This window comes from Pygoscelis adeliae, unplaced genomic scaffold, assembly GCF_000699105.1.
Source record: "Pygoscelis adeliae isolate BGI_AS28 unplaced genomic scaffold, ASM69910v1 Scaffold194, whole genome shotgun sequence".
NCBI classification, from domain to species: Eukaryota; Metazoa; Chordata; class Aves; order Sphenisciformes; family Spheniscidae; genus Pygoscelis; species Pygoscelis adeliae.
In genome coordinates this window covers 374,303-398,344 of record NW_008824549.1, presented here as the reverse complement: position 1 = coordinate 398,344, position 24,042 = coordinate 374,303, and the positions used below count along the sequence as shown (strand labels likewise).

Sequence of the window (24,042 nt, the reverse complement as noted above, 5' to 3'; positions counted from 1 at the left end):
TGTGGCTGCATCCATGGGGCCTAGGGGCTGGCTGGACTGGAAATCCTTTCTCTCCCTAAACCTGTATGGGTTCAAGATCCTCCACAGAAGCAAAGGGTTCACTCCTACACAGTTATGGATCCGGGGACTCATCGTCCTTATTTCTTTCTCCCATCCCAGTGCTGTGTAGGAACTTGGGTTTCTATGACATAACGAAATACTCCCAATGTATTTCAAAGTAGCTTGCTGTCTAGTGCATGATATGTTGGAAGAGGTACATGCTCAGTAGTTTTAGAAAATGAGGTATTTGTTCATTCTTTCTGAAGAACCACAACTGTAGATTTAGTAATAAAATTCCAGGATTATTAGGTAGTTACTTAAATGTACTTACAGTACTTTATTCTTTGCAATGTGCAGGTCGTATCTTTGATTGCTCTGTTCCCTTTGCCAAGATTTCTGCAATGCAAATAGGGAAACTGTCAGGCAAGAATATCTTTACCGTTTATTTTTCTTTCTCCTCTGAAGGTCAAATGGTCTTTCCTATCTATAGCTACTGCAGTGGTTGAGGATTAATTCTGAGGACTTTTGAGACTGAACTCTGAAATGTGCCGTGTTTTGAGAGGGCTACCTTCTGCCGGTTCCTGTCTCAGGGCTATTCTTGTCCTTTGGTGTGGTAGTCTTTATTAAGGAGGAAGGGTAAGTTCAGCCCCTGTGTTGAAATCCTCAACAATTTCCACTTCTGAGATTTTGAGAAAGCAAAAGGTGGGAAAGGAAAGGGCAAAGTAAATAACCCCAAATGAACTGGCCACCTCCCATCTTTCTTCTTTTTGCAACTCAGTACAACCTACAGCATAGTTTGATATCTGCTAGTCCAACACCAATTAACTTCATAAAGGTCAACTCCTTTTTGGAGAGCTCTGACAATATAGAAAAAGGAGAACAAGCTGCCTCCTTAGCCAAGAATCTTCCTGGAGAGACAAGGACTAGAAATCTCTATGCCCTCTGGACTTAAGATTCAGAGTCTTTCTCCAGTCCTGATACGGTTGGGTAGAGCTCTTAAAAATGTATCAACTGTGTATCTTCTTATATTTTTCTTTTTTCCTCCTGAGTCTCTCCAACCCTATCTGACCATTATGTGTGTCCTGCACATATTTGCTCTGTCTTTGCATTTATGATTGAAATATATTTACTTTGGTAATAAAAGTCATGAAGCCAAGCCTGTAGAAAGGAACATTCATATTAAAAGAAGAGATAAGTGGACTGTCAGGTTTCCTAGCTGAACAGTGTTGGCAGCCCTCATTTTGGGTATTTGTCCTTTGAATATCTGGTAAGCTAAAGAGCATTACAACTCTAAAAGAATGAATCCTCCAGCCTGAAAAGTCTAGTCGCATGTTCAGAAAGGTATTGGTCTCTGTTCTCAACAGCAGGGGGAAGTAACCATGATCTTGACAGCGTCTGGGTTTCTTGGATGCCAGGAACATGTTCCTGTCCTCTTCTTTCACTCACTGGTGGCTGCCTCGTTTAGCCATGAAAAACTACTGTAGAGATCTGCATAGGCTTATAGACTTCTCACGTATTCCCCTGCTTTTTGCTGCTTAAATATCATGCACGTGTCTAGTGGTATGTCGTCCTTTCACAGTTCCTAGCCTTATCAATCTGTTAAATTTCCTAAATGATAGTCTTTACCAGAGTTTGCAAGATTGACAGTGATTTAATTCCTTATCTTTAATATAGGCTAGTGAATATGTTTGGTGCATGATTTCCTCACCTGCAATTCTTAGGACTGAATATTGTTTCATAAATAGTTTATTTTCTGTTACATTTTCACGCACATGCATTGGGAAGAGAAATAAAATTGCCAGAAATATTGTGTGAGCAGTAATTCTTGTCAGATGAGAAGTGGGAATGGATTGAGGAAAAACTCTGAGAGAGTCTGGTTTTGGTGAAAACTTCTTGTTCAGTTAGAAGAGAATAAAAACGGTTCTGATAAAGGTGAGATTTGCCTGCCCTTGAATTTCATTAACACTCACACCATATATTCCTGTATCACAGATTTTTGGTGTTTTTTTATTTCATCCAAGCATGTTCCTTCTTTGAATTTTGGTCTTACTCTTTTCATGCTGTAACCATTCTTTTCTCTGTTTTTCACAGACTGTTTTTGAGAGGAACTGTCAATCTGATGACTGTGCTGCTGATTTGAAACTTCAGGGCAAATTATTGCTGTCTAGGTGAGTAGGTGAACTTTTTTTTTCTTTCTTACACATTAGTATGCCGTTCATTTTATGTAAGATGGCATTGAAAAATCAAAATACAAACACAGATGTTTTATATCCAGACTAGAAGGATGACAACAGTGATATCTTTAGTGCGGAAAGGTCTTGAGATGTACACAGAATCTGAACTCCTGTGGTGGTGGGCTGTGTGCACATACAGGGCAAGACACCTTTACCTTCCCAATCACAACAGACAAAACTGGAGAGAAAAATAGCATAGCGGAGAGGGGCAGGGAAAGTAAAGATGCATGCCCGAATCGAGTACCAATGTGCACCGTGTAATTTTTCAAAGACAATAAAATACTCTTTATGACATTGAGGGAGTAAAACTGCCTGCAGAAAAGCAGCTTTGTTCAGAAAAAATGTCATATGGAAGGTTAAAAAAAACCCCTCAGAACATGGCAAATTATCTTCTTCAAATTATCTTTTTCTGTTTCTGAACTTGTAGTTTTGCTAACTCTCCTGAAATACTGCTCTCCTTTGTCAGATTTTTCTTGTTAGTAACTTGGGGAGGGGTGTCTGATTTCACTTTCTTCTGGTGTAATAAACCTCATCAAATAGACCAGAGGTGAAGTTTATGTTCTGTCCCTTGTGACTGGTGATCCTCAGAAAATGCCTATTGTTTTGCCAGGATGTAGTTATTCAATTTTGGGATAAATCAGGCTAAAGGTGAACTTTACACATCACTTCTGTTTCCTTTTTTTCATTATTTTTAGCACATTTTTAGAGATGGAAGTGCTGATGGAGTTATTTAATTGTGTGCCAGAGGTTTTGCTGTTTGATGGAAATGCTTTCTGTGAAATGCTTTGCTTTTAGGTCAGGAAAGAAGAGGGGGAAAGAGACTCCCCTGCTTTAGGGGTTTTTTTGGGGGGGGGGGGGGGGGTAAGGAAGAAGTAATAGTCAGGAGATATACACACATTTTATATAAGTCTACAGCATGCCGTAACCATACTTGGAGACAAACCCGAACCAGAGTCAAGACTGAGAAGTTACGGACTTCTCCAGACACGACTGAAGTCCACAGGAATGTTTCGGGGGGATTGGCTGGGAGCAGGGTTAGGTCTCAGGTTGCAGAGTCCGAGCTTTGACTGCGATTAGTCTGGATTTTTGGCCTTTTGCTTGATCTTTGTGGTGGGCAAAATCTGTTGAGAGCTGGAGACGTGTCTGTGCGGACTAGGGAAGCCAGTGAGGGATTTTGTCCTGCAGTTGAGGAATAACCAATAAAAAGCAAAGGACAAGTCCTAAAAACTTGTCAGTCAGTGTATAATAATCACAGCAGTCAGAGCTGTATTTGCGATTGGAGCATTAGACTGTTTATTTTTACGGCTGTTATTTATGTTATCTTGGCAATTTAAAAGCCACAGCCATCAAAAAAGCTTAGCATATTCAAATACAGTTTCTACATTTGTATAGCAAAATGTTGAACAAATGCTCTCAGATCTTCTTTATCCAGTGACACTCTGAAGTCCTGTTTGAAATAAACAGGATGTCATCAAATCCATCAAGTCTGCACAGAAGGGGTTTTCTTTAGCTAAAGGGCTGTGTAAGCTTCGGTTATTAAGAAACATAACACAGTGGGTATATCTAAAGAAAACAGATTTTTTTTTTTTTATTATTGTGTGTAAAACTACAAAAACGTGCTATAGATTCTGATTTTAGAGAAGTGCCTGTCTTGAAGAATATGGTAATTTTTCCAGCCCCATGTGTTTTGTGCTAAAGAATCCTATCAGCATTTTTCCACATTATTCCTGTTTAAGCTAAGTCTGTGTACAAAGCATTTTTTTTTTTAAGAGTAAAAAAGGTGACTCTTTTATTACTATCTGCACTAAACAATTGACTATTGTTAGCAAGGTTATGGCAATGCCTTTGTCTAAATAATCATGTCTGTCTAAATTTGGTGGACTTATTATTGGAAGGAATGCAATTATTGACACACAAATCCATTGGCTTGAAATAAACAGGATGTTTATGGGAAGGCAGCGGTTAAGTGCTGTCTCTCAGAACTGCTGCAGCTCTTTGAAGATGTCACTGGACGTGTTGATAGGGTGATCCGGTTAAGATCATCTACCTGGGCTTGAAAAGACTATTATTAAGATTTCTCACCAAAGATTCACAAAGAAACTTGCCCAGGTCTGAGAGGAATGGTGCCTGAGCATTACTACCTAATTAAAAGGTAGTCAACAGAGAGAAGGAGTAAATAGTTTGTTTTCCTGGTGGAGAAAACTCCACAAGTGCTTGTGCTGGGGTCAGTGGTATTCAGCATATTCATAAATGATCAGGGAAATAATCTGCTAAAAATTAATAGCAAGGTGATAAAGTTTGCTAATCATACTAAACTATTCGGAGCAATGAAAAGAACAAATGAGGATGTATGTTTTCATGAAGCGTATGATTAATTTGTGGATTTTAATGTTGGGGATGTTGTAAATGCTGAGAGTTTGCATGGTAGAGAAATGGCAAATACAAATGCTGGAGGCTGCAGAAATATATCAGCAAAATAACACTCTGTGCTTGCCCTGTTCTTCCCTAGGCCTCTTGCTTGTAGACATGGTTGGATACAGGGCTCTCTGCTAGAAGGACTGGCTTGGTCTGGCTGTTCTTACACGCTTTTCATGAATTTGTAGCATGCTTTCAAACGTGTGCTGGTTAGAGCATATATATGCATAGAAAGTTAGCTCAGATTACATTATCATCAAGAGAATTGCTTGCTGAGGTCACTCTTATGAGCTCAGGAACTACACAAGCTACTCCGATTTAGAGTTCACCTGGGATCCGTTTGAATCACTAGAATTACCCAGTTAAAAGATTGCACCCAGCTTTGAAGATGCCAAACCTGCATACCAAATGACTAATAGAAAAACCAGCCCATGCTGGCAAGAGCTAACCAGGTCTTCTCTGATTTTGCTTTTCTTGGGATCCTCCTTCACTTCTGAAAACTTACTCATGTGCCCTCAAATTGGGAGCACTGCACTTTGATAAATAACACATAGACAGCCGAGAATGTTAACACTTGGTCTAGGTAATGACTTAATATATGGCTATTTATCCAAAGTGCTTGAACCAAGCAAATCTGCATATGTAAGTTAGAAACTTCACTGCTGTTCTGACCAGGTATGATTGGGTTTGCCTTGTTATTACCTGTCATCGAGGTGCTGCTGCATGTGGAAACAGCTCTGCTGGGCAAGCTGAAACCCTCCACTGTGAAGTTGGAGAAGAGGGTAGGGTAGGACTGCTTGAAAGTGGGCAATGATAAAAAGCCTTAAAGCCTTCTAACTCTATCTGGAAGTTTTTGCAAAGCTTTTGGGAGGGTGGCGGTGGGATGTGGTGGTGATTCCTGTATGCTGTGTTTTTGAATACTTCTGTTATAGTGAAAGGTGTCCTTGGAGACTTGGGCTGAAGACCAGGGTAACGTGCTGTACTGGAGTGAAAAAGAGTTAGAATGCATTTATTCTGGAAAGAAAAGGTTTGTTTTCAGTTAACAGATGAATCTCTTTAAGGCTCATCCACCTTCATTAGCATCAGTTTGCATGTAAACCCATCCCAGCTTCCTGAAGGGATTGTGGGACAAAAAAGCAAAACTCTTCCTGCTCGTGGCAGATGGCAAGAGGGGCAAGAGGCATGGACTGTGACTTGGCAGGCTCAGACCAGAGATTTGGAAAAACCTTCTTGTGTAGGCAGTTCGTGCTGCACGGGAATGAGGTGTGCAGAGACGGTGTGCTCTGCCATCCTGGGTTTCAGGACTTGGCTAGATAAGGTCCCCACCGACCTCATCTGTTGCTGGCAATAGTCCTGTGTCAAGGAGGATGAGGATGGATTGTATGACCTATAGAAATCCCTTCCAACCAGCTTTTCTGCAGTTTTCTGACTCGTCTCGATGTAAATCCTCTCTGTAACCTGAGCAAAATTGTCCCGGCAAAAACCAGCTCTTTGCCAACATGGAAACACCTGCCTAGGATGGTTATGGGTGTCTTCCAGCACCGTGGCTGGAAACCTTGCCTGTGGGACTCCTCGCCTCTTGCTGATGCCACCTCTGCAAGCGAGAACATGCAGCATCACGAGAGGGGACAGTAATATTGAAGGCTTTGCCAGGTCCAACTGTGGACTTTTAACTTTCTGTAGCAGACATTATGAGATAACATGTGGAAACAGCTACAGTGGTGTGTGCTAGTATTGCTGCAAATGGTCTTTTTAATGGTTGGCCTGGACTTACTTGTAGGAGAATGAGTCCTGTTAGCCTAAAACTACAGATGGCAACTTAAAAGTAAGGAAGAAGGCGCCGTGGAGTGTGCTGGGGACTTGGTGAAGGCAGTGTTGGGAGAAACTGAAGGAGCAGAAGGGAGGCGTTTCATCTTTCCAGTCATGACTGTTTTCAAATCCATTTTTCTTAAAGAATAAACATGTGAAGTTTTGGCAGCACAGAGCAGAGAGACTACTCATCACCTCCCCTTCAAAGAGTGTCCAGTGTTAAACCTTGCAGCTGTCATAGGAGGTAACAAAGTCTGGCCCTATCCATGTAGTAATGCCCGGTGTGTGTGTGTAGATTTCTGAAGGAAGAGACTTAAAAGTATCTTAGTGTAAAGAAGGTATTTATGTATTGCATGTGTGTAACTTTAATGACACAACCTGAAACCATAAGAGAAATAGGAATAGAATATTTTGTAATAAACTTTATTTTTATGGCCATAGCTTTGGGACAACAATAGGAAACCAGTTTTCCTTTCCAACAATCCAGTACTGAACAGCAAAATGCAATTAAAGAGTGTTCTGTTAGCGATTATTTTCAAATATTTTTTAATATTAACTATACTTTTTTTTACATATCATGCTTGACTTCAGTGTCTCACTCTGTTTTCTCAGCACAGCAAATGTCTTTTCCATCAGGTTTGTGTAGCAAATAGCACATTTTTATTGGGCCTCTCCGTAGCTACTTGTTTAGAAGCTGAACTGCATCTGTTTCCTCAAGATGTGCTGGGGGAAACTCTGAGGTAGGTGTTCTGTAGAAGATTAGACCTCCCTAGCCTTAAAAATCTGCTAATCCATTCCTCTGGTACTTTATATGGGAGAAAACCACTCTCGTCTTTTAAGAAGAACCTGAAAGTGCTGAGGGAGCAGGGTTGACAGGAACACAGACCTTGTCTGATTTACCAAGGCAGTTTCAGGTCCTGAGCTGACGCCTATCTGTCTGATTGGCGCTCTGCAAAGGCAACGGTAGTTATCAAGCCCTGTTTAGGCTGTAATGGGAACCAAGTGAAAACTGTGGAGAAGACATTTGAGTAATAGTGAGGATGTTTGAAAAAACAGACTTTCTTCCAGCTATAATAAACAAACCGGCTAAAAAGACTAGAGCAGAATGGGTGGTGGCTTCTCTGCGAGATGCAGCTAGGAAGGAAATCCCGTATGGCGGTGTAAATATACTGACAGCCCATGTGTTGCAATGAATAGGTCAGCTTTACCGAAAACAAACAGTACAAGAAGAAAGATGATGTTGTGGCATGTCATGTAGCTGCTGTGTTCCAGCACAAGCTGTGCGCGTGGTATGTAAATCAGGTTGTAAGCACAGGACTATAAGCCCCCTTGGATAGAAAATGCTGTAATAAATACTGCAATAATAAATACTACAGCAACAGAAAATGCTGTAATAAATATTGCTATTCCTGAGAAGGTTCCAGGAGGAAGTCTGTCTTCCACATATTTACGTGACATGAGGTTACCCTTCATCTGTCATTAGAAACAGAACTACTCACCTATTGGAGTGCTTCTGAGTGTGTGTTTGGCTGTTTGGAATAACCAGCTTGCTTCATGTGTTGGTTTAGAGCATCCTTAATGGCCACCATTCGTTAGACTCAAATTTATGTTGTTCCCCTACAGACTGGCTGGGATTCTCGTATATACTGCTGCAAATCATTCATTTTGAAAATGTGAAATTGGAAGCAAAAGTCATAGAAAGCCAAAGGGGTGACAGGTGCATTTTGCAGAAATTTTCAAGGTTTTTCAAATTGTGGGGTTTTTTGAGTTGGAGTCAATGCTTTCAAAAGTTCTCTTGTGAAATGGGATTTTTGAGAAATGCCCTTTTCCAGTTGAAAGGTCAAGTTTGTGACTTGGGCTGTTTCTGCTTCTGTTGGTCCCTCTGGAATTAGCCAGAGAATGGACAAAATTCCAGTCTGTCAAAAACTTCGTTGAGTTTAAAATGTTTCCATTTTAATGAAATGGTAATTTATGATGAAAAAGTATTTTCCAGTATCTTCTGGTCAGCTCCACAGAAGGTTTTTTTTTTTTCCAAGTAAATTCCTTTTGTGACTTACTAAAGGATTAACATGTTTTCTGCCAACACTCCTTTTGTTTCTGTGATCTCTTGTCTTATGCATGGCTCTGTATTTGATAGGCGTGTAAATGGTTTGATGTGGTGTTTTGGGATGTAATCTCGAAGCACCTAACCCACTGAAAATACAAGGGGGAGTGTGCACCACCACCCTATGGCCCCCCTAGCCCTTGAGCTTACAACTCTGAAGTTTATAAGCATATTATTTGTATTAGTGAAGAATGAGTAATTTCACATAGGTGACTAGCTATGCAACTGCAGAACTGGTTGTTTTGCAAATGCTGTGTATAGATGCAAGGATAAGTATGCTCATGGACCTATTAAAATCAGTGGAAGGACTCCCTCTGGTTCACTGGGCACATCATCAGACATTAGGCACCTGGATTTGAAAAATGAACCTCAGCAGTTTCATATTGACTTGTCAAATTATTACAGAACCTGAGCTGAAGGAATCCAGAAATCATAGATAAAAACACGTATTATGACAGCTTTGTCCAATTTGCTTTTCACCAGCACAAGATGTAATAGCACAGAACACAGGTTAGTGCAGTAACAGTGCAGAAAGTCAGTGTCTTCTGAAGAAAGGAGCAATAACATAAAATTTTGATCAGAAAGTTCAAAACTTTGAGTGTATCTCATGACTATAGTAGTGTTTTATAAAAAAAAAATCAATAAAGCTTTTCACTGATCATAGGCTTTTGCAAACCCATGGAGAAAAGCTTCAAGCCTGTGGTTTAATGTGGAAAGGAAAGCTGTTTCATAAATTTGACCAGGCTCACGCCTCAGCACTTATCTTCCTTTGATCACACAACGGGGATTTGTTTCCAGAGAGGCCTCACGTTTCATGGCATGCCCGTTGCGGTTTTATACCCCTGAAGTGCATCTTAACAAAACAGTCGTGATGAGGAAAAACAATATCCTTTCATTTGGAGCTTAATTACATGCTCTGATAATATCTGTTTTTTCCCTTCCTCTTCATTCATAGCAGATGAAGAATTTGTTTTCACTTATTTCATCTTTCATTGAACAAACACTTCTTTCAAAAATATTTTCAACGTTCTGTTTACCCTAGACAAGCTACCCTAAATAGCCGAGCTGCTCAGATGGAGCTAATTTTCTGCTTTACAAAAAACAACCAAAGAAAAATGAGCAAATACTATGGTTTAGCATTTCTAGTGCTAGGAAAGTGGTCTTGACTGAAAGCTTGTGTGTATAAAGCTGTGTGTACCAACATGGATATTCCCAACTCGCAGGACACAAATAGAGAGCCATGACTGATCCCACTGCAGTCATGTGCTGCCCATCGGTTACTTGGTCATATCCCAGTGCTGTCCTAACTCGCAATCTTTTAAACTACCAGAAGAGTTATTTCCAGGGAGAAAAGAATGACAAAACATTGGAAAAAAGGATACGAGTAGATTGCTTTCTGTTTTCTCAAAAAGTCATACCAAGTTTCACACTGTGATTCAAGTGATTTTATAAATTATAGTGTAGTTTAATGTTATTTCAGAGTAATTTGCTGCACTCTAAAGGGTGCAATGAAAAAATGCTTATACCATTTCATGTATATTAGTACATTTGTAATTCTGTTTGGAATTTAGTCTTTTCAGTGAATCCAGGAAGCAGAATTCTGATTTCTAATTTATATTTACAGTTGTTAGTGTATTGAATGCTGCGCTTTTGAGGCACATGGAAAACTTTGTTGTAGCTCATCCGGGATCAGATTTGCAGTTTCCTGAAAGGGCTGCCCAGCAGAGCCCGCAATTAATGAGGATGTAGTACAAGTTGCAGTGGGAGCATCGTCTCAGGAATGAGTGAATATTTTTCCCTTGTTGCGGGTGAATGGGGATGAAGGAATGGTTTCTTGGTTTCCATCTGGTTAGTTGTGCTCAGAGCTTCATAAATCTCTCCCAAAATAAATAAATAAATCCAGTTTGATAGCAGTGGGCAGTCCTGTTCCTTTTGACCATATGGTCATTGAACCCATATGGATGGTGATAGAGCCATCAAGTGATGAGTGGTAACAAACCTCAGTAGTCCACATCTCATACAAGAATACAGATTCCCAATCTCTATTTTCTAATAACAGGCCACTGATGATCAGTCAGGGATACTGTACAAGCCAGTCTTGTCACTTCTTAAATTCTTAAATACTGGTTTTGTTTTGTAAGAATCACTTGACTGTATCTACTGGAGTAGGATTTTGCTGTTTGTTTTTTAAACTAGATCCTAAAGAGATGTTCTTTCATATAATGTAACTACCTGAAAGGAGGTTGTAGCGAGGTGGATATTGGTCTCTTCTCCCAAGTAACTAGCGATAGGACGAGAGGAAAGGGCCTCAAGTTGCGCCAGGGGAGGTTTAGATTGGACATGAGGAAAAATTTCTTTACTGAAAGAGTAGTTAAACATTGGAGCAGGCTGCCCAGGGAAGTGGTTGAGTCCCCATCCCTGGAGGTATTTAAAAGACGGGTAGATGAGGCACTTAGGGACATGGTTTAGTGTACATGGTGGTGTTGGGTTGACGGTTGGACTTGATGATCTTAAAGGTCTCTTCCAACCTTAATGATTCTATGATTCTAATTTGAATTCATTGTATAACCTGGCCCTCCTTGGGAACATCTTAACATCAGTATTTTATGGACCTAAGATAGTTCAAGTCACCATATTGTTTCTTGTTCTAGCAACTGAAGTATAAAGCTTACAAAACAAAAGCTTAACCTCAGGCAGCACTGTCATACCTTAGCTGCCCCCAGAGGTGGAAGTTCTTGATACTGTACAGACCACAATGAGAAGCAGATGCACCATTGTTTTGTATTTGCAGAACACATCTTGGCTGATACATACCTGCATGTGTATGCATATATACGTACATGTGCACATACTCCTTTGTGATGCAGCTACATGAACTTTTTCTGTAGTATGTCCTGCAATTACAAAATCTGGTAAGGCTGAGGTTCTTCACAGGTCACCAGGTAAATCGTCTTGCTGGTTTTGCATGAGATATGGAGGAAATGTGCTGATATGGGAATATGTTGCTTATCATGTTTGACATTTAGACATAACTTACTCCTGACGTATAACACCTGCTACTGCAAAACAAATTTCCTAAAGTAACAAACCTGTACTGTTTCTAACGTTTCATCTCTGATTAACTGCCTTTTATTGACCTCTGAAAGTGATTGCTGGATAGGGCACTGGCCTTTTTCTCCCTCATCAATGCTCAGCTGAGTATGCTTTTTAAATTACTTATTGCACTCCAGCATCCCAGGAATGGGACAAGCAATTGAAGCTACCTAATAATAGGAGATCTATTTCTGAAGGCATAATTTCTACAGTAAATACATGGTTTGCGTGATGACTTTGTTAATGATCTAATTCCTAGAAACAGTATGTTAGAAAGTGCTACTGATTCATCCTCAAATTTCAGGGCCAGATCTATGGTCAACAATCACCTGGTTTAACAGAGCTCTTCAAGTATTTTAACAAACAAGGAAAACATCGAGGGGTTTTTTCTTTCACGTCAGGCTGATACGTGCAACTTTCAGCTACGTACCTGGTACCATTTATCTTTTACATTTCTTTCTGCCACTAGTAACTAGTTTTTGTTTGTGTTCCAACCTTAGGATGCTGTCTTACACACACGTGCAGGGATAACTTTGTCCTGGGGGCACAGTACCATTGATTTCAAGAACGCTGCTTGTGGTTATAAAAGATGTTGGTTTGTATGTGTGTCTGCAAGGGTGAAAGATTAGATTAGAACTTCTGTAGACATTGTGCCTCATCTTGCTTTCATGTGACAGTTTCATAAACCAGGGTAGCTCCGTTCAAACCAAAAGCTGCTCCCTGGAGTAAACACTGTGTGAAAACAGAGGCGGCTCTTTCCACATTGATTCTTCAGTTCTGTTTATAAAGGGTTGTGAACATCTGGGTACAATTGAAATTACTGATAATAATAAAAGGCACCAGATTTCTGTGGAGTGATAAGATAAGGGGTATTTTTATGTGGATGTTGTGCCCTGCTCTGTCCTTTTTACTTAAAAGTTTGAAGACATAGGTGGCTGGGAGTTATATCTATTGTGTAGTTATGGGGGTTTTATGTGGAGAAACTACATTTGGGAGAAAGAGGACAATTTCCAGAGAAGCTTTGAATATATGGTAACTAGAAATCACTCTGTTGTTTCAATACCATAATAAAAAGCAAAAAGGATTTCCTAGAGTGGTTTTTTTCCCCCCATTGTTTACTACTCAAATGCATTCATTTTTAAAATTAAAGTGTAGGAAAGATGGAAAAGGTAACGCTCTGTGCCATATTCCTGAATTGCAATATATATGGGAACTGAAGCGCTAGAGATGGCAGCTCTGCTCCAGAAGGGTACCGGCACGAGCAGTTCCACCTCCTTGGCCCTGGGCTCACCACAGTAAGCGCTTTTTTCATACATGATGTTTGGTCCCTTCCTATGGGGAAACGTTGGCACGTTGTTACTCAACCTTCATAGGGAGCAATATTGGTATGATATTACTCCCAAACTGTGCTCTGCTGACACAGAACCTCGGTTGACCACTCCTCGATTCTCTATTATGTTTTTCTCATCACCTCATGTTATCTGCTACTCAGAGCACACTGGAAAGTTTCCACTTGAGAAATAGAAATGATCATTAATGAATTGATCTGATGGGCTCAGAGCTAGTTTACCATAGCTGGCTTAGTGCATATCAGGTAGGCTGTGGTCATCACCTGCATGAGCTCTCTTAGCGCCTTTGGTAGCGTAGGCTTCAGTGCAGCAGCTCAGCTAATGCAGAATAAGCCATGATATCTTGAGTGTTTGGCCCGAGTCCTTGGTCTAGATTGGCTGTGAACCAGTTACAGCTGGGGTCAGTTAGACTGCAAGTGGGTAAAAATGACCCAGACTAACAGGGTAAGTGTGACCCCGTCACATTCCTTGCCCTGTGTATGATCTGCGCAGGCTGAGAGGAAGTGCCAAATGCTTTTTCAACTTTTTAAAAAATTCTCTCTAGTACAGGAAATAGAGAAATATGTCCCTGCGTACCTTTTGGAATGCAGATTATGTCTCCCCTGATCCATGTTAATAAAAACAACAGCACCTTGGGGGGTGGGGAAATGAAAATTGCAGATCTTTTCAGTTTGCCTTTCCCAGCTGGTCTGTCTTCCCTTGATGACCATAGTGCAATGATGTGGTGTAGGCATTAACAAAGAACGTTAACAGCATGCAAAAAAGATGATACTTGGTTTATCCTGGAATTTAGTTTCCTTTTCTTAATCATTTTAGAGGAAAATGTTAAATATTCCTGTTTACATTTGATGTGTAGTACCACGGCCAGTGAATTCAAAACCATGGCAGAAATTTGGAGCCTGATTTTCAGAATTGCTTGTTACCTGCAAGTCTGGGTCATGTGAATGAAAGCTGCAGGTATTTAGTACTTCTGAATGTCAAACTTATTTCCCTTTCCATGCAAACATTGATAGCTTGACGTCCTTCATGTGCCTGTATATATGTGTGTACAAATGTGGGTGCCTATTTATAATGTGTATATATATGTCTACAGCCTAGCCAGAACTTTTACTCAGTTCATTGTGTGTAGTACCTGATGTAATGAGATGGTGGTGGTCTGTCCAATTAAGTGATACCTTGATTTTTTTCCCCCTTCTTTTTTTTTTTTTTTTCCTTTTCTGAGTCTGTTTTTATTTTTAGCCTCTTTTCCTTGATGTGAGCAAGGTTATAAGGGCCGTGGTTGAGGATATTGGCGGCTTTATAGTTCTCATCCAACAAAACATAAACTGAAAGCCATTGCTTGATGACGTTTCTTAAATTGTTTGACAGACCTTGTCGAGATGAAGGGGTGGCTTTAGTTTGTTTTCTTGTTTCTGGCGAGTGACAACAGTTCTTTAGTTGACGTATTTTGACTTGGCAGCTAGGCTGCTTAATGTGCAGCAGGCACTGGAGGAGGATGGCACTGGCTTGGCAGCAGAGCTGCTCCAGCGCCACAGCAGGATGTCCGCGCCCCATGACGTTACACTCTCAAGCAGCAAACAGGGCCTGGGAGCTCCCCTGTGAAAGGGGAGATTCCTAATCCTCTTCTCACTGCAGGTGAACCTGATTCATTCCACATATACACAGATTTAATGACTCAGAACGCTGCTCTCTTAAAATGGGACTTACAGCACAATCTCATATAGCCTTTCAGAGGAAGAACTGAACTTCTCTGCCAGCCTAAAATCAGTGAGGTTTTTCAGAGTTTATTAGTGTGTGAATTTTGTGTAGGAGCAACTACAGTGTGCTCTTAGAAAGTGGGTTTTCTTTCTCTGCTGAGGAAAATGTTATAAATGTCATTTTGGTATGATGCACTTTTAAGAGGGGAGTGATAGCTTTAGAAAGGAATAACACAACCCAATAGTGTTTAATTTGACATTATTTTTTGTGGGTTTAGTTTTAAATAGGATTTAATTCTGAGTATTTTTTATTATTCAGTGGGAAGGAGAGTATTCTTGATTGTCTCGACTTTATCTTAAATCTCAAAGTGCTGCTACTACCAATTCAGAGAGGATTCTGTAGCGTGCATTGCATTTAGTATCAACCCTGCATAAGATAAATATCTTGTAATGTTCCTTTGCTTACTGAAGCGATACTTCCAGATTTTGCTAATGGGTTTGATAGATGCTGATTAAGTTTTGAAGTGATTGCAAGAAGTGAGATTACAAAGTTCATGAGAAATAATTCACAGTAATAAATGGTTGTTTTATTTCTTTGCTTCCAAATGTGCACTTTTGATTATTAGAAAATCCCAGCAGATTGTTTAGCATTTTCATAATTTGTCTGCTTTTAAACAGTAAACGTTGAAGTTGGGGCCGAAACGTTAAATGCTTCTAAGTACTCTCATATAGTTGTGCCATTAATTTGGTATATAAGGAGCAACAACTCAAATGATTTGGACCTCTCAAACTAGTTTTGTAGTCGATCCTGTGCTGCAGACACTTTTGCAAATGTTTATTTGCACTGATAGTTGACTATGAGAATAAACTATAATGTTTAGAAAGCAAAGTGTCCAATTATCGGTAGGATTGGTTGATGTCTGCAGTTGATTGTAAGCGTGAGGAAGCAGGCACATTTCCTGGAGACTTATATCTGCCTCGTCATTGAACTGTAAGCCATAATTTTGGGCTTAATAAATGAAGATCATCATAAATGAAGTAAGTACAGGAAACAAATATGCTATAAATATTGTCTGCATTACACGGAAAAGTTACACTCACAATCCACGGCCATCAGCTTTAAAGCCTGAGTCTAGACCATCTTCCTCTGAACTTCTCACTCACCAGAGCTCCTGGCTGCTTTGGTACGTACCTTTGGAAACCCACATCTAGAAACTTCTTGGCAAATGCAGGGAGATGGAGCCCAGCGAGCTCTGCCTGTGGAGGTCTGGAATGGCTGTGGTTGGCAGAAGACGCTGAAGGGTTTATAAGCGCCGCGTTCTCAGAAACCCCGCTTTTATGCAGATGCTCCGGCTGCAGTACCATGAGCAAGGCTGGCAGAGGAGGGCTGGCAGCGATGGAGGGACAGACTGCCGTTAAACACAGCTCACAACCTGCACCCCAGCCATTTTCAGAGAGCTGCTGATATGCAGAGGAGCAGTGTGTGCCAACATGTATGTCCCTGGTACAGCCATTCCTTCATGGAAATTGGGTGAATGAAAGGTGGCTTGGTTGATTATGGATTTCTCCGTGCTGCTGCGTGCACGTGCATTGTGCAACAGTGTCTGGCATGGTGGGTGGAGCGAGGGTACATTTCCTCAGAGGTGGTTCCTTCTTACTTTTGGACTGGCTGTCCCCTAGAGGAGATAACTGAGAGCATCTCCCTGCTGTGTGGCTGGAGGTCTCTGCCCTTTTCTGACCAGCTACTCAGTGTTTTCTCTGTGACACTGTCTCTGTTTCTCTGGGATGTATGAATGGTCTTAGATTCCAGTTATGATAACTGTAGCCAATGTCATATTTTGGCTGTTTTTTCTTATTTTTACATTTCTACCTGGTATATTTCATAATATCTTTTACTGTACTTTTAGTTCCTAGACCTGCAGATCTGTGCATTGATATTATATTTTCTTGTGGTTTATCTTTAACCTTTATTCCTACTTGTTAGCTCATCTTCTAGACAGCCTAGTCTGATTAAACTTCAAATAATAAATGTATGTGCCTGAATATTTATATTTGCCTCTATGTGTGCATGTCTGTGTTTGTTCGTAATCTGTGATGCCATTTTACAATAGTGTATTGATTCTTGATATATAGCTGTTATTTTAATTCAACCATTCCCTTGGTATTCCACTTACAGAAGATGACTCCATCATGTTAGGTCCAGCATAAACACCTGAAGAAAGATTAGTCACATTCAGCGGACATTTGTTGTAATTTCCATACATTTTTCCACTTACACCAGTTTCTGGATTTTATTTGACCCTCTTTTCCATTTTTTCTATCCATAGCATAACTCTAAGAAGATTTTTCAGAAGGTTACTAGAAAGTTAGAATAAGTTTGAATTATTGAGAGACAAACTGAAATAGCTTGTGTATTTGAATGTGGGAATGATATCTTGCACTTGTTGCATTTCCCCTGTCCAATTACTTTACAGTCTTCAACTATTTTATTCTCACTAAAATTGTATTAGTGAAAATAGTGAAATAGTTCCATGTGAAATAGTTCCACATGAGGATCATGGGGTTTCCTTACAGTCACAAAAGGTCATGTCAGAACCAGGACTCGGGAGCTGCTCATTCCCAGTACAGCCCCCCCACCATGCATTGGCTGTACAGCACATTCCTGAATTACCAACTGCTGTGCTTTCAAGCAGTTGAGTTGTGACACTTCCATAGCAGGAAGAAAGGAGGACCAGAGTGTGAAAGTTGCCCAGAGTTAAACCGGTGTAACTGTTTCTACCTACAGTGTTGATGACAGAACTGCCTACCTGGCCCTGGGAGCGGTGAGGAACATCTCACTTAACATTTCCATCTCTAACGTTGGGGATGATGCCTACGACACCAATGTCTTCTTCAATTTTTCTGGGGAGCTTTTCTTCATCAAAATGTGGCAAAAGGTAAGAAGGGCCAATCTCGCTGTAAGCAAGTCTCTTAACTTTAAGCCAATTTAATTGCAAGATGTAGGGATGGGGGGTGGCCTGGTCCACACTGCTGAGATGTTTGGAAGTTATTTCTGATTATGCTGCGCTTGAATTTCTTTCAGGCTCTTTACTGAGTTTTTTTCTTTTGTGGGTTTGATCTGTGTAAATTACACCCTTTCTGTTTCTGTAGAAGACACAGCACTGTTATTTGGGGTGCACTAATGAAAAAGAAAGACCATTTGGTTGAGGTTTTAAGGTATTAAGAGGTAGAGGGAGACTGGTGTGGAAACCGGTAGGGTACCAAATGGTGCTGAAATACAAAGGGTACCTGTAGTTTGAGTGGTGCCACACTGCACTCAGCAGTCCTGGTCATCTCCTGACCTGGGCTCCTAGGTTTTCTCCTTGTTGAAACCAAGATACAAGGCTGTTTTTGCTCACGTTCTGGTGCAAGTTTGGGTTGTAGCCAGGGCACATCACTAGATCTAAGAGCTCAAAAGTGCTTTTAATTTCACCCGCATGGAGTCAGGTGAATATTTGGGTTTTTGTCTCTTTACATTTAGATCAAAATACTCCGATGTTTTCATTAGTATGAGTTCATTTAGAGATAAAGCTGTTGAAATGCGAACACTGAATTGAGCTTTTTGCAAACTGATGGCTGCGAAAGCTGTCTGAGTGTGAGTAATGTGAAAATAATTGTGCAAAATGGGAGCTGTACAGTTGTAACAACATTCTGTCTGTTCCTGCTTTTCACCGTCATTCGTCTCTCTGCTAGAGCTTTGCTTTGTAAGCCATAGGAGCAATATTAAAAACAGTAGTACAACTGTTGCAAAGCATGGGATTAACTCAGTCCATTGAACCAATAATATTTTGCCATTATTTGTCATGTTTTATGATAGATTTCGGTTACTATAAACCCCTTAAATTAACTCATTACATAATAAAACAAAATATGGTAATTTCTTATACATGTTAACTTTCTTAGTGTTCAGTTTTGACTATTATGTTTAATACAGTTGCAAGCCTCAGAAAGTTGTGTTTGTATCATAAGCTTCATTTTCAGACAGTATGTGCTGCAAGTGTGCAGTTTATCAAGAGGAAAAAAGCAGGGGATAAAATAGAAATGCCTTACACCAATACGCAACTTCTCCTTAATGGAAGCTTTATGTGAAGACTTTCAGGGTCTGGCCCATCTCCCATTGAAGTCAGTGGGAGGGTTTCCATTCCTTTGCACTGGAAAAGAAACAAAGCTTGAAGCATGTTCTTTTAAAAGGTTGTTGTGTTTTGTTTTTTTCTTTTCTGTGCTTACATGTTGAATATTTTACGCATACGGATTAACTAGAACACCAATTGCCTTCGCTGTTCCTCTTGGCCAGCACTGTGAGGGAACAAGCTAAAGATGATGTGCTGTTTCCCTTGGTATTTTACCTTGAGCCTGGGTCTATAACAGGCTTGAAACATCTATGCTGAATGCTGCCTAGAAGGAGCAGTTTCTGGAAGCAGATGACATTGTTGTAGGGCTATCTCACTACTCAGTGTGTCTTCTGATAATAGAAGCTAGCATTTCTTTAAAGAAAAAATACAGTACACATCAAGGAAGCATGTAGGCTTCCTTCCTCCTTAGGTCTTGCAAACAAGGTCAGGGTATAGTCTGCTGCTACTCCTGATGTTCCACTGTTCTTGTGATTGATTTGATAGGGTTTGGGTTTTTTTCTGATAATTATTTTAGTTACAGTTTTGAAAACCAAGTCACAGGGTTGTGTTGGGCTATTTTACTTCCTCTCAGTCAGCTTTTGCTTTAGGACAAACTAATATATTGTTGGCCTCACCACTTGTCCAGTTGGGAAACTGGATTATGACCTCATAGCCTCAGTTACAGTGTTACATTTTCCCTAAGCTCTTTGAACACTTTTTTTTGTAAAATATCACAGCCTCCATGTTTCATAACTTACTCCCGTCCCTTGACATCTATGCATCATAGGTACTGTGCATGTACTTTAAACAGATTTTGTTCCTGGTTGAATGTTGCCCAGGCAAAAATCCAGAATGTAAAGCCAGAATAAAAATGATGACTCCTAAGATTTCCTTTAGTGGAGCAATTTTGGAATCAAAAGAGCTTCTTGTTGTGGGAAGCTTTCAGCAACAACTGCCTTTTAATGAATAACACTGAAGTGGAAGAGAATGGTCTCTTCCATGTGGTTGCTTGATCCTTTTTCTGCAAGGTGACTCTGAGAACGATGATCGCATGGTGGGCTTCTGTAACCTGTCTCTGGAGTCCTTTCAGGATGCTGTGAGTCCCCTGTGTGTTTTCCCTGTGTTCCCACCAGGGACGTTTCTACTGGATTCAGTGTGGGTTTGATTCTTTCTATGGATTGGTTACAATGAGACCTGACAGTGCAAAAGTTTAATGCTGTTTTTTTTCAACAGAGTTATTGAGGCAAAATGCCGCATCTTGCATTTGAAAAGAAACGGCGTGGCCTAGCTCAGGGATGATGACGGTAGCATTCCCTGAAGGGTCTGAGTGGAGCTAGCCCCTCTTTCCTTTCTGGAGACTGAGATTTCATGAAACGTGGTGGGTAGAGACACTACCTAGAGAACTATCAGCCATTGGAATGATCTCCCCAGGGAAGTGGTGGATTCCCCAACACTGGACACTTAAGATTTGGCTGGACAGGATACTGGGCCATCTTGTCTAGACCTTGCTTTTGCCAAGAAAGGTCGGACCAGATGATCCTTAAGGTCCCTTCCAACCCGGTATTCTGTGATTCTATGATACCTGGCAAGGCTTTGCTGCATCTCTGTGAGGTGAAAAACCATTCGTTGACTGATATTTAGGAGACCACCTATTCCACTGTCTGATTTTCCTGTTATGCTGCAGCCTGTCCTCCCTGTCTCCATGGATGAAGCCCAGCATTTTCTTTCTATAGCTCCTGACAGACAGTCCTTTTCTTGAGAGGCACAGTATGCAGCACAGGCTGACTTCTCATTCCTGCCTGCGCTCCCTGTAGCGCTTTTAACTCCCTCACCACTCCTGCCCTTTGAAGGGGCTGTCTTCACCAAGGTGTCACTGTCCTTCTGCACTCAAAGCATCCCTGTACCCTTTTTAAATACAGGGAGACTTTTCTGGGGAAATGGGCATGTATCTATAAAATACCAAATTTGTTAACTGGTGAAATTCCTGAAGACCTAGGATACAGCTATGGGTTTTGTCTCCAGTAGCTTAGTGTGCATATTCTTTTCCTTTATGTTTACATTTGCTGCCTTACAGTTAATGCCAGTTATTGTACCTCTTACTGGGCATGACAACACTTGTTATGAACCTTATTTTTCAACTGTTTGAGGTGAGATTTTAGAAGCCAATTACAACTCATATTGCTTATTTTAAAAAAACATTCAGCTAAAATGACAAAGTCCTTTCAGGGCTGGGCTGAGGCTGGGTGTCTTTTTGAGAGATTGGTGAAGTTGGACATTAATACAACTCCTGTGCAAAGTTTCAAGCTCTCACTCTGTGAGAGTGGATTGTTTTACAGGTGCATGGAAGTACTGCACTGCAGTGAATTTCAAAATGTGTCCACTAAGAAAAACGTTCCTTTTCAAATACAGAAAGGTTTAATCAAGTTCTCTTTAAAAAAGAAAAAAGAGAGAGGGAGAAAAACACCTCACCTGCCCGCTTAGATTTTTTTTTCTTTACTATGTTGACAAATCTTGGTCCCCTGTTCTGTGTAGGGTAGATTTTTTTTTTTTTTTTTTTTTTAAATCTTACAGCTTGTTGTCCCATAATCTTAATTTAGCTTCAGGAAAGCATCCTATTTCAGAGTCTGAAAAATCCACTTAACAGGCTGATACAACTTTCCTATAGAAGAATGCAGAGTGCTGCTGTGTGCTGAGTCTGGAAAAAGAATAAAAAACTATTGCTACTAATTTCTACACCATTTCACATCTATTGGAATTGCCTCCTGGCTTGTGATGTTTTGTTGAAAATGCTTGTCAGTAACAGGCACTTTGCTAACCATTCATTAGCTTCTGTTCAGTGCAGAGGGGTATTTTCAGTACAGTTGCAGAAAAAGTACTGTAAGCTTGCTGGCAGTGGCAGTTAACATGGTGTAGGGCAGAGCTATATCTTTATTAAATCAGCTCAGCTATTGCATAATATTTTATAGCAATAGTGTAAAAATAGCATATATAACATAATAATAGTGAAAACAACAGCAATAACCCAATATGTAGAGCATTAATCTCTCACTGCTCTGCAAGGGCGGGCAGGAATCTATCAGCTAACCCCATTTCAGCGCTGGTTACAGAGCGAGTAGGTCAGGAAATCCCATTGCTGACTGTCATTTCCAGCTGTGGATTGTTCCTAAATTTCAGACAGGCTCCCAGTGTCCAAGGCCAGCTGTGTGTAACACTCCTCCTGCTTCTCACAGCAGCTTTAGCAAGCAACAGCTGAGTGAAGTTAGCGGGACCAGGCCAGGGCAGGGTAACAGTGAGGTTATGGTTTCCTCAGGCGCAGTAATTTCCCATGATTCCTTCATGAGCGTGTACCTGAAACTTTGGTGTTGAGTATGACTATAGCCAATAAGTGGAGTCATGCTGCTTACGGGCTCTGGGGTTTTTCTTCTGACAAGTAATGCGGTACCATCTCATTCTGGGTTAGCAGGGAGGTCATGCAATTTGGATATGAACTCTTTCTTCCTCGCTCGCAGAGCGCTTGCTGGCATCTCTTGACTAGGATTGCCCAGAAGAGCCGCAGACGCAGGCAAGAGTTTAATTTTTTCCAAACTGGAAATTCTCTCACACCGGTTTCCAATACTGTTCATACTTTCTAAGAGTCTTAAGGCTGGCAGGGGCAGGATACTGATAGGGCACAAAAGCCAAAGACACGTGCCCTCTTTTGGATCCAGCTGTGCCATTGGAAGAAAATTTAGGTCCTGGGTATTCATTATGTCTCTTTTTCCAGCAGTTACTGCCCCTTCGGATCCGCTGGCAGACAAGTTAACATGATCAGTCTCAATTCCAGCTGGTTAGCAGAAACCTTTTAAATTAGTGGTTTGATTTAATCCAGCTGATTTTGCATGGAGTGAGTTGGACTTGCTCCTGTAAACCACTCTGCCAGAGGGTCAGAGGGGAGTGATGCCAAGTAGTGTGGAAGCTGTGACCCCTTGCGCTGATACAAGTGCATCTGGAAGATTGCCCAAGCCATATATCACTTACATGAGGGGATTTGAACCCTTTTGCCAAGCGAGCTTTTATAGCCAGGGCTTGGGAATATGAGTAGCATGGCAGTAACCACACCACATGTTGCATCTCCATTTTTACAAATCTAATGCTTAACTTTTGCTCCAGAGTGCACCAAAACGTCTTGCATCCCTGGAGTAAAATTGTACAATTTCTCAATTGGGAAGAAAAAATACGTACAGTTCAAGCTATCTGACTTCATTGTTTATTTCAATTTTCTTTTTCCATGAATGCTCAATGAAAACCTCAACTTTTATGCTTCCCTAGGGATAACTAAGGAGCAGCACCTTTTTCAGGCCAGGGGCTGTTAGAGCCATCTAATATCCCCCTGCTCTTAGCAGGTAGGAATTGAAGGCTAGACTTTTGATCCAAACTTTCCACTTGGGATTCATGTATCACTCCCACTTTCAGGGAATGGCCATTGGAGACTGGGTTTAGTTGTGTAATTAGTACTGATAGGAGTCTTGTAAATTTTTCTCCTATACTCTGATTTATCATGTATATCTGAAAGAAGTCTGTTATTTTTCCCAACAAATTAACTTTATGAATAGAATGAAAAATCCCTAAAGTCTTTTGGCAAAATCCTGATTGGAATAAATGATTCAGAAGCCATGATTTTGCAGGACTTTAGAACTTGTTCTGCTCAGTGTTGGAAGAGCCTGTGTGAGTTTGATTGTTAAATCCTGTCTTCAGAAGCAGCTTAACACTTAGAAATCTCATTGAAGGTTGATAGCATATAAGGTTGCAAAAGCCTAAATGACTCTGGCCTTGCAAAACGGAATGCAGCTAACTCCAACTAGCTTTTGTCGTGGTTTAACCCCAGTTGGCAACTGAACACCACACAGCCGCTTGCTCACCCTCCCTGATCCCGGTGGGATGGGGGAGAGAACCCCGCCCCGTGGGATGGGGGAGAGAATCGGAAGAGCAAAAGTAAGAAAACTCATGGATTGAGATAAGAACAGTTTAATACTTGAAATAATAAAATAATAATAATAATAACAACAATAACAAGTTGTAATGGAAAGTAAAACAATGAGAGAGAGAGAGAGAGGAACAAAACCGGGGGGGACCCCAAGAGGTGATGCAACCGCTCACCGCCTGCTGACCAAT

At 40.7% G+C, this 24,042-nt stretch overlaps 1 protein-coding gene across 1 annotated transcript in view; it reads left to right on the top strand.

The window, feature by feature from the left end:
• The window catches only part of ITGA9 (integrin, alpha 9), a 221,539-nt gene that overhangs the window by 122,933 nt on the left and 74,564 nt on the right, over nt 1-24,042 (top strand). Inside the window, exons 17-18 of the mRNA XM_009321898.1 lie at nt 2,131-2,207; nt 17,526-17,676. Of these exons, the coding sequence (XP_009320173.1) occupies nt 2,131-2,207; nt 17,526-17,676 (228 nt within the window). The remainder of the gene's footprint in view (nt 1-2,130; nt 2,208-17,525; nt 17,677-24,042) is intronic.